This window comes from Uloborus diversus, chromosome 8, assembly GCF_026930045.1.
Source record: "Uloborus diversus isolate 005 chromosome 8, Udiv.v.3.1, whole genome shotgun sequence".
In the NCBI taxonomy this organism is placed as follows: domain Eukaryota; kingdom Metazoa; phylum Arthropoda; class Arachnida; order Araneae; family Uloboridae; genus Uloborus; species Uloborus diversus.
This window is the reverse complement of record NC_072738.1, coordinates 152,646,596-152,659,492: the sequence shown is the minus strand read 5'-3', so window position 1 is coordinate 152,659,492 and position 12,897 is coordinate 152,646,596. Positions and strand designations below refer to the sequence as shown.

The 12,897-nt window shown below is 34.3% G+C and overlaps 1 protein-coding gene across 1 annotated transcript in view; it reads right to left on the bottom strand.

The window, feature by feature from the left end:
* LOC129227647 (relaxin receptor 1-like) overlaps positions 1-12,897 on the bottom strand; it is a 69,832-nt gene that overhangs the window by 37,440 nt on the left and 19,495 nt on the right. Inside the window, exon 2 of the mRNA XM_054862237.1 lies at positions 7,055-7,126. Coding sequence (XP_054718212.1) covers positions 7,055-7,074 — 20 coding nt within the window. The 5' untranslated portion in view covers positions 7,075-7,126. The remainder of the gene's footprint in view (positions 1-7,054; positions 7,127-12,897) is intronic.

Below are 12,897 nucleotides of genomic sequence, written 5' to 3'. Positions count from 1 at the left end.
TTCGCTACAATTAAAAAGCGCATTTCGAGCGTTGTTTCCAGAATTTATAATATTTTTTTCAGTAAAATACACAATTTTGTTGTGCATTTTCACCAGTTAGGCACAGAAAGAACAAGAGTTGTGTGAGAAATACTGTGAGTGAAGTGACAGCTCAAAATGCAAAAAAAAAAAAAAAAAAAAAAAAAAGAGAAAAAGGGAAATAAAATATAAAAATTTTCCTTCTATATCATGTGTCTTTACGACACACCCATTTAAAAAAAAGTTTTTTTACTAAAAATTTATTTCCGAAAAGAAGTAAAATCAAGAAAATTGCTTTGGCTTTAGTTCGAATACACGCTGTTCATTTTGATAACAATAAAAAGTTAAAGCCAGTGCGGAGATGTCATTCCAAATTCTAATTTTACTGGAACTTAATGTTGAACTTCTGACAATAAATTATTCATTAACGTTTTGTTAAGGATCCTTCCCGTAAGATTTAGTCCTTCCAAGCTCACATCCCTGCGAAAAACTTGTGATCGTCTCATTTGCATTTCAGACAAATCTCTGTTTGTCTTATTCTAGTTAACAAGCTCGTCTATTTGACATTTGATTTTCAATGCTTATTTCCGAAAACAAACTAAAACTTCTTATTAGAATAAGCGTAGGGTAGTTAAAAATAGAGATAACGAGGCGCAAAAATATAATGAATGACTGTATGTTAAAATTTAATAAAAAGTATGGGGGGGGGGGGGGAATTAAGGCATTTGAATTTCGACATCTTGGATTCTCAAATTGTGTTTTCGTAATCACCGATTGCGATAGGACGCAACGCGTTGATGTTCTTATTACTTTCTTCTATATCTAATGTATAGAATAAAGTATTGGATTCGTGCAAATTTTCGAATTTCGACTTTTGACGGATTCGAACGTTTTAAGATGTGCTGAGTCCATTTCGACTATTTTTGGAAAATGTCTGTCTGTGTGTGTGTGTTGTGTGTGTCACGTCTGTGTGTGACCAGTTTTTTGTGGCCGCTCTACAGCAAAAACTACCGCATGAAATTGAACGAAATTTGGTACACATATATGCCCCTATGTGAACTTGTGCCCATTGGTTTTTGGCGCGAATTCCTCCAAGGGGGGTGGAGCAATGGGACGTTTTTTGAGTTATGCGTGCTTGCTATTCCTCAGGAAGTAACTGGCGGAATAAAACAAAATTTAGTCCATATGTTGCCCCTAACAGGAGCAGGTGCTGATTCAATTTTGGTGTCAATAGCTCAAACGGGGGTTGAATTATAGAACGTTTTTTGTCGTCAATTGTAACTGCTGTATCTCAAGAAATAACTAACGGAATCAAACAAAAATTTTTTGACAAGTAGCCCTTAGTGGGTATAAGAGCTGATTTTATTTTGGTGTCAACAGCTAAAAAGGTGGTAGCGCGATCGCTCGTTCTTTTTTTCCATTGTGAGTGCCCTATCTCAAGAAGTAATGCTACGTTCTGGTTGAAATTTGGAATATATGTGAATCCATACGTAAACAGGCTTTGGTTCAATTTTGACTCCAATCGCTCCAAGAGGTGTTGATTTTTTTTTTTTTTTTTTTTTTTGCGAATAAAAATAGTTTTATTAATGCAACAATAAGAAAGATAAATCGTAATAGATTGTCGTCTGCGTATTTCTCGTGATTTTAATTGTATGGAAATGATCGGAAATATTATCTCAATGATTTAAAATTTTAACTGTTGCCATCTTATGTTTGTTAATAAATAAAATATTTGTAATTAATTCAAGTAAGGCTTTTAAAGTAACTTTCCATTTTCGCTCTTTGTTTTGTTTTTACAATAATTCAGACATTGGGATGGTCGTCAAGTTTTTGCATGTGTAATTTTGTTTTTGTTAGGAATATTGCTTCCTCGTCAAGCATGGGGAGGGATCAGAAAAAGGAAAAATATAGAAGAAAGTTTCGTGATGGCCACAACATACTAGTTTTTACAAATGGACTGGAATAGAAACGAGGGAGAAATTCGCACCTGTCATATTACAGTGGTGGTAAAAAAATTTGCATCAACCGCGCCGCAACCGTGCATCAAAGCAATGGCGTCCCTTTTTAACGTCACAACTGAGTGAAAGTTAAAGTTCTTTTTCAGTGATTAAAGCTTCTGATTTTAATTATTCACCAAATTAAGGGGTTACAGTAATTCAAAAATGATGAAATGATCAAAAATATTTTTATTGCTTATTTCAAAACTAAAAACTATTCTGAACACAGGGGAAAAGTTTCATTGCTTTAGTTCAAATATTTAAAAAGTTATGAGTGGTTTTAGGCCATGCTCGCTATGTGTTCTTATGCAAAAAAAAAAAAAAAAAAAACTTTGAACTGCTTTTTCTCGATAATGGTATTTTTGTGTTTTCATGTCATTAAAATCCCTAAGGATTTTTTTCTATTAAAGATACAGCTTTAAAGTAATACTTTTTGCAATTGGGATAACATATTTGATAAAACTGTGCATTGGATAAGCATTTTATAAATTACTCAAATGTTTAGAGCATGTTAAACCTTTAAAAGCTAATTTTTTTAAGAAAAACTTTTTACATAATTAATCACAGAGAATTTTCTAATAAACTCATAAGCAAGTGAATGCACAGATTTTTTGAGATGATTATAGTGATCGTTTAGCAAAAAAAAAAAAAAAAAAAAATAATTAGTGCAAAAAAAAAGAAAAAAAAAGCCTTAGGGATTTTAAAAAATTGAAATTTTCTTCAATTTTTTGAATTTTAAAAAAAAGTAGGCAATATTTTTAAATTTTGAAAATAAATTATTGATTAAGAAATAAGTATGCATGTTATGGTTTCAAAGAAATATAAAATTTACTTTAATTAAAAAAAAATGTTTGAAAGACTGTGACCCCTTAAGTTAAAAAAGTGAAAAAAAAAAAAAAAAACAGACTGAGAGTAAATCCGTCTTTGTTTCTATTAATCATGTTCTCGAATAAATTGAATAAAATAAACTCCCTTTATTGATCAGAAGTAATTTAATCAAAAGAAGAATGCATATTTTCTTTGACTATAGATAAGTCTTTGAGCCATGACGCAAGAGCAAACTTATGCTCAAATTCCCAAGCCTTAAAATATCTTTGCTAACTAGAATAGTTATTGCCTCCGGGGGAATTAGAGAGAAAATTCAGCTTTGCATTTAAGCACAATGATGATATTAGTGGAAACTAGAATTCTTCTTACGAGGAGCAGGTGGCTATAGCACTTAGATGCTGCATTTTACGAAACTATGTGAATAAAAGCACAACAATTCATTTAAAACGTACATTTTGAAAGCCAATTAAAAGTAGAAAATCAAAGTAATAAGAGCCGTAAATCATTGTAAATCCCAAAAGCGTTATTATGATCTTAGGGCAAAGAAATATACGTTGCAGTTTAAATAAAATTGTTCGCATAACACATTTTGAGAAACTAATTAGCATTCTGTTATTGAAGCGTTATAAGTTTGGCAGTTTATGTAATTGAAATAATTATAATAACTTCTCTTATTAGGAACAGGAGGTTTTAGCTCGTAGATGTTGCGTGTTGCAAAATTTTTATCTTGTTGGTAAATGGAAGTATAAACATTTATTCGATGCGTATATTTTAGAAGCAAATTAAGAGCAGAAAATAAAAGCAATATGAAATGATCAATTTTAGAAACTAAATAGCAATCAGTTATTGAAGAGCACAGTATTCGCCAGTGTACAGATTTTGCATTTACAATAATCAAATAGGTAAGAGACTGTCCTTAAAATATGCCACACTTTGGTCACCATTTTTTATCCGCCACCTCCCTGTGCTGCACTCCATCTTACCCTTCCCCATTGCCGCATGTCACGCAGCTTTTCACACGTATATTATTAAATAATAATAATAATAATAATAAACCTTTCGAATTTTCAAAATTAATTTGAATCCTGAAATTTTGAATTCAAATTATGTTTTTCGCAATCAGGAGTTTCGACAGAACCCTACTAATTGGTTACTACCCCATTCGCTTGTTTCTAGAAACGGTTCCTATCCCTGCTCTTGGGCGGTTACGTGTGTAAAGTTATGAATGTGTAGGCTTGTGTGTGTGCGTAGACTTGTGTGTATGTACACTGGCGTGTGTGTATGTGAGCAAAGGCGCGTGTGTGTAGGACATGGATGCCACCGACCAGGAACAGCCGCTACCGGGAGGAGTCGCGCCTGCACTGGATGGTGGGGTTGAAAAAAGAACCGGACATCAAGGACAGTCAAATAAAAACAATTAGCAATCGTGATTGCTCAAAAAAAAAAAAAAAAAAAAAGAAAGAAAGAAAAAGAAAAAAATTAATTTGAATTTTGACATCTTGAGTTCAAATTATGTTTTTCGCAATCACGATTATGTGTATGTAGGCGTGTGTGTTTGTGTGTGGGGGGTATGTGTGTTTGTGTGTAGGGGGTATGTGTGTTTGTGTCTGTGTGCTGGCATAAGTGTGTGGATAGTGGTGTGTATGAATGTGTGTGTGTGGTGTATGTGTATGTGTGTAGGCATATATGTCTGTGTCTGTGTGTGCAGGCATGAATGTGTGGGTAGTTGTGTGTATGTTTTTGTGTGTGTATGTGTAGGTGTCTGTATGTATGCGTTTGTGTGTGTGCATTTGTTTGTGTATGTGTGAGTGTATGTGTGCGTGTGTGTGTGTAGTTGTGTATGTATGCGTGTGTGTGTAGGACATGGATGCAAACTGGAGACGGCTTTCGCTGCAGGAGCAGCATCGTGAAGAGCCGGTCGACGGTGATGGTGCGGAGGGTGGCGGTGGGAAAATAAAATGATAGGACATCAAAAACAGTCAAATGAAAGCAATAAGCAATCGTGATTGCTCAAAAAAACCCTGCGATATCACACTTCTTGGTGTCACATTTCCTTTCTTACCTTTGTCACAAACTGTTACAATTTCACGAACCTTCTCCTCCCTCCAGGGGCGGACTGGGTTCCACAAGAGGGCGCCAACCTTGGCCTCTAAAGTGGGCAAAAAAAGGTGCAAAAAAGTGCCAAAAAAAAGTTGCCAAAAATAAAAATAAATAAATAAATTCAAAGAACGGGGGGGGGGGGGGGGGATCATACACAGGTTTACGAGTTTAAAGAATAGAAAAAAAAAGCAAAGTGAAGTTGCACAATTTTGTGAGCAAATAAATAAATAAATAAATAATTGCACAATTTTGTGAGCAAATAAATAAATAAATAAATAAATAACAATAAAAAAAAGCTGTTGAGACTTGAGGGAGCCAGCCTGCGGGCCGATGGGGCCGCGGTCCAGTCCGCCCCCTGCCTCCCTCAAAGCGTGATATCATTTGTAGACGTCACGAAATAGAATCCCTTGAAAGGGACAGGAAGACCTATCCGACATTTTGGTTCCAAGACGTCTCTGGATCCAACCCTGTTTTTAGTAAAATATTCAATTATCCAACGTCTTGAAGCACAAAACATGCAAATTATTTTAGACACGTGTTTCGGTGTTACAAGGAACACCTTTTTCAATACAAATAAGTGTGAGCTTCTGGATGAAAAGTCATCCGATCAGAAGAAGCATGCTTTGCATTGAAAAAGGTGTTCTTTGTAACACCGAAACACGTGTCTAAAATAATTTGCATGTTTTGTGCTTCAAGACGTTGGATAATTGATTATTTAAATTTTCAGCACAAAGGTATTTATTCGTTACTTGTTTCTAGTATTTATAAATACGTTATAATATTCGTTGGTTGCTATGTCGTAAAACAATTGATGACAAGTTGAGTAAAGTGTCACTTAAGGTAAATCTTTCACACCTTGTTTGTTTTAAATTTGTATTAATTAAAACTTCTTCATTTACGGAACAAAATAATTAAACATCGATCGGGAAACACATCCAAAATCTGTGCACCACTTTTCTGCAACGAGGCTTTTGCACAAAGACTAATTTTGTCCCTTGATAGATTTGGAACCAACATGTCGGATAAGTCAGCTTCATTTATACACTGTAAAAAAATTCCGAAATGTTACTAGTTATTTCCGTGGAGCGTTTCGTGATTTCAGAGGTTTTCACCTATTTCCCCAAAAAATCAAGTATCTTCGCAAAAAAGTTTCCAGAATTCCTAAAAGATGCCGGAATGAAGACCTTGCACTGGTGTTAAAAATATTTTTTGCTACCAGTTTAAATATTGACGGAGCGTGTTTATTAAGTGTATCGGCTTTAGATTGTTTATGGCCCGTCCGGATTGACTAAGCTTCCAATGGGAGCATATAAGTCACTGGATAGTTACGGCTTTGCCAGGCAGGAATTGCAGGCAAGGAATATGCTTGGTTCTTGCTTGCAAATTTCGCGTAACTTGGCCGTGGTTGCTCTAATAGTTCTGGAGCTTTCTTGGTAAATCAGGAAGGTTCTAATCAAATAAATTAAATCTATTTAATTTTTCTAGAAGTTTCATGACTGGCTTTAATAAGGGAGATTTCTTAATATTTCAGAAAGGTTACTGACTTTTATCGGAAAACGTTCCTGGTTTTTGTAAGATATGTTACTGGCTGAAATTGGGCACATCAGCTGCCTATTATTTTCCAGGAACGTTTCTGAATCGTTTTTACAGTGTATAGTGGTCTTAACCCGAAAGGAATCGATTTGTTATGAATAACTCTCAAACGAAAAAGTACAATAAAAATGAAAACAGCATTAAAGCTTCTTCGTAAATCTCTCAGCTTTGGACGCATACGCAGTCGAAAACTCAAGCTCTTGTAAAAACTTTCCCCTGTATCAACTGTATCCGGTCTCATATTTCGTTAAGATTTACTTTTTTTGCAGCTATAATTGGAAAGCAGAGATTATTCCTGAAATAATTGAAAATATATCTTCCGAAAAGATTATTTAGCGCAGTTTTGAAACACCAATTATCGTTTTTTTAGTAGTTTAACTTATGAGATTTAGCAGCGTTTTTAAAAACGAGATTTGGGGAAAATTTGGCAGAAAAAAAAGAAGAGAAATAGTCTATCATCATAAGAAATGAGTATGAACCAATATAGTATGCAATAATATTACAAACTTTCTACATACAGTGTCAGTAAGTACGTCATGTTTCCAAAATGTCGTCTTTTCAAATGCGTCAAGGAGTTCGATGTCAAGTACCTAAAAGGAAAATGAGAATTGTTATTTAGATTAAAATAGTTAATACTTCATGGGGGGGGGGGGAGAGAATGTGAGATTTATAAAATACCAGCCTATTGCAGCTCCTCAAATGGTGATGACGCCATGCCTACCACGTGCAGGCCCGACGAGAGGCCATGTCAGCCTAGTCGGAAACTAAGGGCCCGGGCCATGAGGGCACCCGGCGACACTGACGCAAAAAAAAAGAGAGAAAAAAGAAGGAAAGAAAAAAGAAAGAAAAAAAAGGGGGGGGGGGTAATAAGAGAGAACGTAAAGATTAAGTAAAATTTACTCTTTTGGTATTTACTGTTGGGGCACTTAAAATAGAGTTAATTGTTTTCTAGTTAGCAGTTCCATTTTTTTTTCTTTTTTCTATTTTCTTTCCCCTCTTCTTCTTTCCCCTTTTCTTTTCTCCCCTTTTTTATCTTCATTTACCGCTTCCCTTTTCGTTTTTTCTTTTTTTTTTTTGCCCTCCGACATAACTGACAAGGGGCCGGCCTTGGCTCTCTGCGGCCCTGGCCACGTGAGAGTGATGATGTCATGAGCCAAACAGCCATTTAGAAGTGACAATTCAACGGACTGAGATACATATATATATATACTAGCTGACCCAGCCACGCGTTGCTGTGGCAAAGAAGTTGGATTAAAATAAAATTTTACTCATTATTTTGATAGAATCAAATAAATATTTTTAATGGAGTTTAAAATAGTATAGCCGATTTTAAAACATATGAGATTGATAATGGGCGTGATTTAATGTACAAACGATTCATAAATGTTCCTGGAAAATTATGGGCAGCTGATGTGGCCAATTTTTGCCAGGAACATGTCATGCCAAAACCCGGAAAGTTTTCCTATAAAAGTTAATAACCTTCCTGAAATTATCTCGGAAACCTCTTTAAAAATTCGAAGATCTTCCCGTTTGAAGTTAGTCGTGTTTCTGGAACTTTAGTGTAAACTTAGGAAGGAATAAAAAAAAAGCTTAGCACCTTTCTGATTTATTAAGGAACTTCTATAAGCAGTAATGCAAACATAGCCAAAGCTTAGCCAGAACTGCAAGCAAGTATAGAAAATTTTTACTCAGTAACGTTTCGGATTTTTTTTTTTTTTTACAGTGCAGGCTGAAGAAAGTACTTATTGAATTCAGTCAGTACTAACTAAATTTTTTTATGGAAAAAGCACTATACTTACGCTTAGTAAAATTTGTAAGTATGACTTAGGCCAAAAAAAAAGCAAAAATAACTTGAAAGTGATAGTAAATATCGAAACTGATTGTAAAATAACCGATTGTAGAAGCTAAGCGTAAACCACCATACGCTCTTAGATTCTACACAACATTTTATTCACGTCTGCTTTCTCTATAGTTTGTAATCAATAACTTCTTTACAAAATACACTAACTAAATTAAAAACATAATAATTAAATTTTTTCAATGAAGTAGATAACATTGACTTCGAACTATTGTTTCTATTATTTGCAAACTGAAAACTGTCTAAGCACTAAGTTGTGCACAATGTTCTTGCTTAACCAGTCTTTTGCTAATACGAAAAGTATGATAACTTTCCACTTGTGAGTAGGTGATATATGGTTGCCCATGAGAGAAATATTTATGTTTCAAGTCCAAACCGAAAGAAGACATTGTTTGTTCTTGAGATCTATTTATGGTCTTTGCAAAAGCTAAACGAATCAAAAATTGAAGCCTTTCAAATGTGTTTGAAAATTATGACGCTATTAATGGATTACGTGGCAACACAAACCTTTCTCCTTTAAACTTTATCGTCAAAATTGCTGAATTTTGATGAAGAAACGTGTACCGTTGCAAAATTTAGGTGGGTTTAAATCGCGAAAAATAATAAACTGTTGAGCCAATTTTCAACCGGAAATCGTGTAGTCGCATTCCTGGTGTATCCAGGGAATTTAAAAATTCAGTTGGAATGTTTACTGCTTTGTTTTCATCGACAACTGTATAGACTTGTTCAGCATCAATGGGGAGCTTTTTTTTCCAGCCGTCAGTAATGGCCCATTATTCGCAATAATTGTAGCTAAGACAGCGTCATTGCTCTGTTGTTATACGTTGAAAATCAGTGTTAACTAAGTCGGTGGCCCAACTGTCAGGTGACGGCATATCATAATAACTAAGTGGCAAATTTGAAATTAAAACGCAAACACCTTCAGTTAAAACTAAAACTTCATATTTATCTCTGGTGTAAAATCTGGATTTAAATATTTGTGTGTTTGGTAAACATTATGAAATACGTCTTCAAACGTTAAATGTTATATAGTTTCTCTTTAAAAAATGATGATTGTGTTGGATAGAATGTCGTCAAAATTGTTTTAAACAGTTGACGAATACTGTTTCTCCTTACGTCAAACCTGCATTAGAAAGTCTCAACTCCCAATGACTTTGTGCGACCAATAAATACAATTTGTGACATGCATAGGGCTATGTATTTGACAGTCGACAATTGACGATCCACAAATACTCCTGTCTGTTCGAAAATGTTTACCGAAACCAAAACTGCTACAAAACCAGCGCGATTACAGAGGCAATTATGATTTAAAAAAAAATTAAATTTATCTGGAAATAGACTCTTAATCAGTTCACTTTTCGTCTCAACGGCAGTGTAGAAAATGTCTGTCTATTTGTTGTACTGTATATTTTGATACACTTCCATTTCACCGTTTCCAATACCCAGCAATTGCTTAGAAAATACTTCAGGGATTAGATTATTTTGCGTTTATACTCGCATGTTCATGGCCAATCGCATTATCTCGACATTACGCTATAAAAACGATTGTTTTAAACATGCGTTGATTTCATCGGAATAACTGGTAATGTCTGCCGGAAGTCCCCAGACAGTATTCAGACAATTTCGCCTAAAAGTTTATCGTTGCCGTTCAAATCTTGCACAATCTTATGATGTGCTTCGAATGAATGCTTTTACTCATGAGCCATAGTACACTTATCCGAAATTTTAATTTCACTCCTCTCTTGCAACACTACATCCATTCCACTTTTTTTTCTTAAATGTTACACATTGAGTTTTGTTTGTTATGAATATCTAATAGGCAACTTTAAAGCTGAATGTGCTGTTCGTCTACCATCTAAAAAAAGTAGCAGCAATGCCTGACGATGCAAATGTCACTGCAATTTTCTGTTGCGAACGTATCTTTGCAAGAATTAATGATATTAAAAGTTTCTTGAGGAATAAAATAAAGAAAATAATTGTTTTCCGCTTAAATTCATTAAACTTCCTGAAATTAACCTGGAATATTTTTGAAGAATTTAGTAGTCTTCTTAGTTAAAGGAAGTTTTGATTCTTGCACCTTCAGAGAAGTCTAACGCAGGTTTAATATAATAGCCTGGAACCTTCCTGCTTTTCTAAGAAAGCTCTCAAAGCATTAATGCACACATTCCCAACGCGAAGACAGATCTCAAGCAAGTATCTCGAATGCAACTCTTGCAAAGCTTCGTGATCCAGATGTCTTTTCGCACACATTGGGCGTTTAGTCAATCTGGACGAACCGTAATCGCTTTGAAAACGATACACCTATTTAATACGTTTAGTTAATCTTGATACTGGTGGATAAAAATATTTTTCACAACGGTGTGAAATCTGCAATTTGTAGCAATTCAAGGAAACGTTTTGAAAAATATTGTTGATTTTCTCAGGAAGTGAATAATAACCTGTAATATCCCGAAACGTTATATGGAAATTCTAAGCAACATTTCTGAGTTTTTTTATCATGGTGTTTTTAGGAGTAAGTCATACGATGTTAGAGTTATATCGATTAATTAACTTACACCGCCATCTATTAAGAATTTTTAGAACTAAACAATTAATTCACACTATTATTGCATAATTAATATGAAATTTGCAATAAAAAATTATAAAAACTATCCTATCTTTTAAGTTGGACCAAATTACAGATACGTATGAAATTTGATAAAAATCGGTTCAGTAGTTTCGGAGTTTACCCCGAACAAACATCGTGACACGAGATTTTTATATATATAGATATAGATACGGTCAGATTTTAATACTTTAAATTACAAATTCATAAAATTTTAAGAAATATTCTAACGAACATTTAGCTTTCTAAATATAGTCCAGGCTAGTGTCCATTAGGGTGCATCAAACCCCCCCTCCGGAAACAAATTTCTTTGTACAGTCATAGAAAAAAAAATGAAACACTTTTTAATATTCGACCATTACACATGCTAGAAAGGAAAGAAAGGTGTCATCCGACAGGGTTTAAAGTCTTCTTTAAAACTACGTAGGGAAAATTTTGATAAGGGACCATATACAAAGCAAAATGAGCATCAACTCTTGATTTTCAAATGGGAACCCCTAATTTTTGCTACATAATTATGTTTAGACAGCAAAATATAGCCAGGATACGAAATTTCACTGCATTCCGTGCAGTAGAACAGAAGTTATTAACGAAAAACGGTTTAGGGACCGTCACCACATTGAAAATGCTTCTTTCAAGGTCACGGCTCATCAAGTAACGGAATGTAAACAAAGGAAAGATCGAGATTATCCAGCTCAATTCATGATTTAATGAAGTTCTCTTTTTTTCCGTAATCCGATACATTTTAGCCGATTATGTTGCGGCAAAAAGCGATTTACGATCGAATTTTATTTATTTATTTATTTATTTTTTGAAAAAAAAAAAAAAAGTAATAATATTTACTGATTTTTGTCTATCTGGATTAACCTAAGAAAGACGGATGGGGTTTGGCTGGTCTATCGTATAGATCGTTGTTTAGTAAATCGAATAATGACAAATTAAAAGTAATGGAACTTTTTGCCTTTTTTAATATGAACATATTGGATTGCTTATATAATCATTCAGCAAATTAGCCTCATAGAAATGTAAATATCCAACCTTATACCTAGAAACATGATGTGAATATGTTTGATAAATGTATTGCACCTATGTTAAAGGTTTATTTTGGAATGAATAGAAAGTCTTTTGATGTAAAATGGAATTGCGCGTTTTTAATTTCGCAGAACATCGGCAGAAGTTTGGGTCATCGCACACAAAAATATAAAAAATATACCGCACTACGTGGGAAGACGCAGCATTAAACAGATTGGAGACTCGAGCGAAGCAAGGTCAATTTATTCCGTGAAAATTTGCTCTAAATACATAAAATGAACGAAGTATCAATTTAAAAAATAAAACAGAAACAGGAGAATATAAATACCCGTTGATGAGCAAACCGTTCATACTCGAACTTTATTTGGGGAAAATTTGGTTATTTGAATTAACCCAGTGGACAAACACTGTAATTGTTCTGGAGGCTTTTTTGTGATCAAAAAAAGAGAATTTGTTTCAAATCCTAATTTATGTGAAAGATCATAATGCGTGGTATTATTAAAAAGTCATAACACAACCGGCGCGGCGGTTTTAGTTAAATATGTAAGGGCTTTTAAAAGCAATTTAGGAAAGTAATTTCCCGATGCTGTTTCTAGCAACGAGATTCGAGATGGTCCAACCCGTAATTTAAAAAGACAAAAGTAGTTTTAGCTTAAACCAAAGTGAACCGGATTCTGACTTCTTGTCATTTCTCCGATTTTATAACATTACAAACAAAACTTAGCATTATTTGATTTTGTTTCGCGCACTATATACCTGCAAACTAACATATGCTATAGGACCTGGCATTAAACTGGCGCACGTGTAGCAATATTATGCGCAGCATATCCGACAGGCGGGTTGAGCTATCCAGAAGCTACAATTTC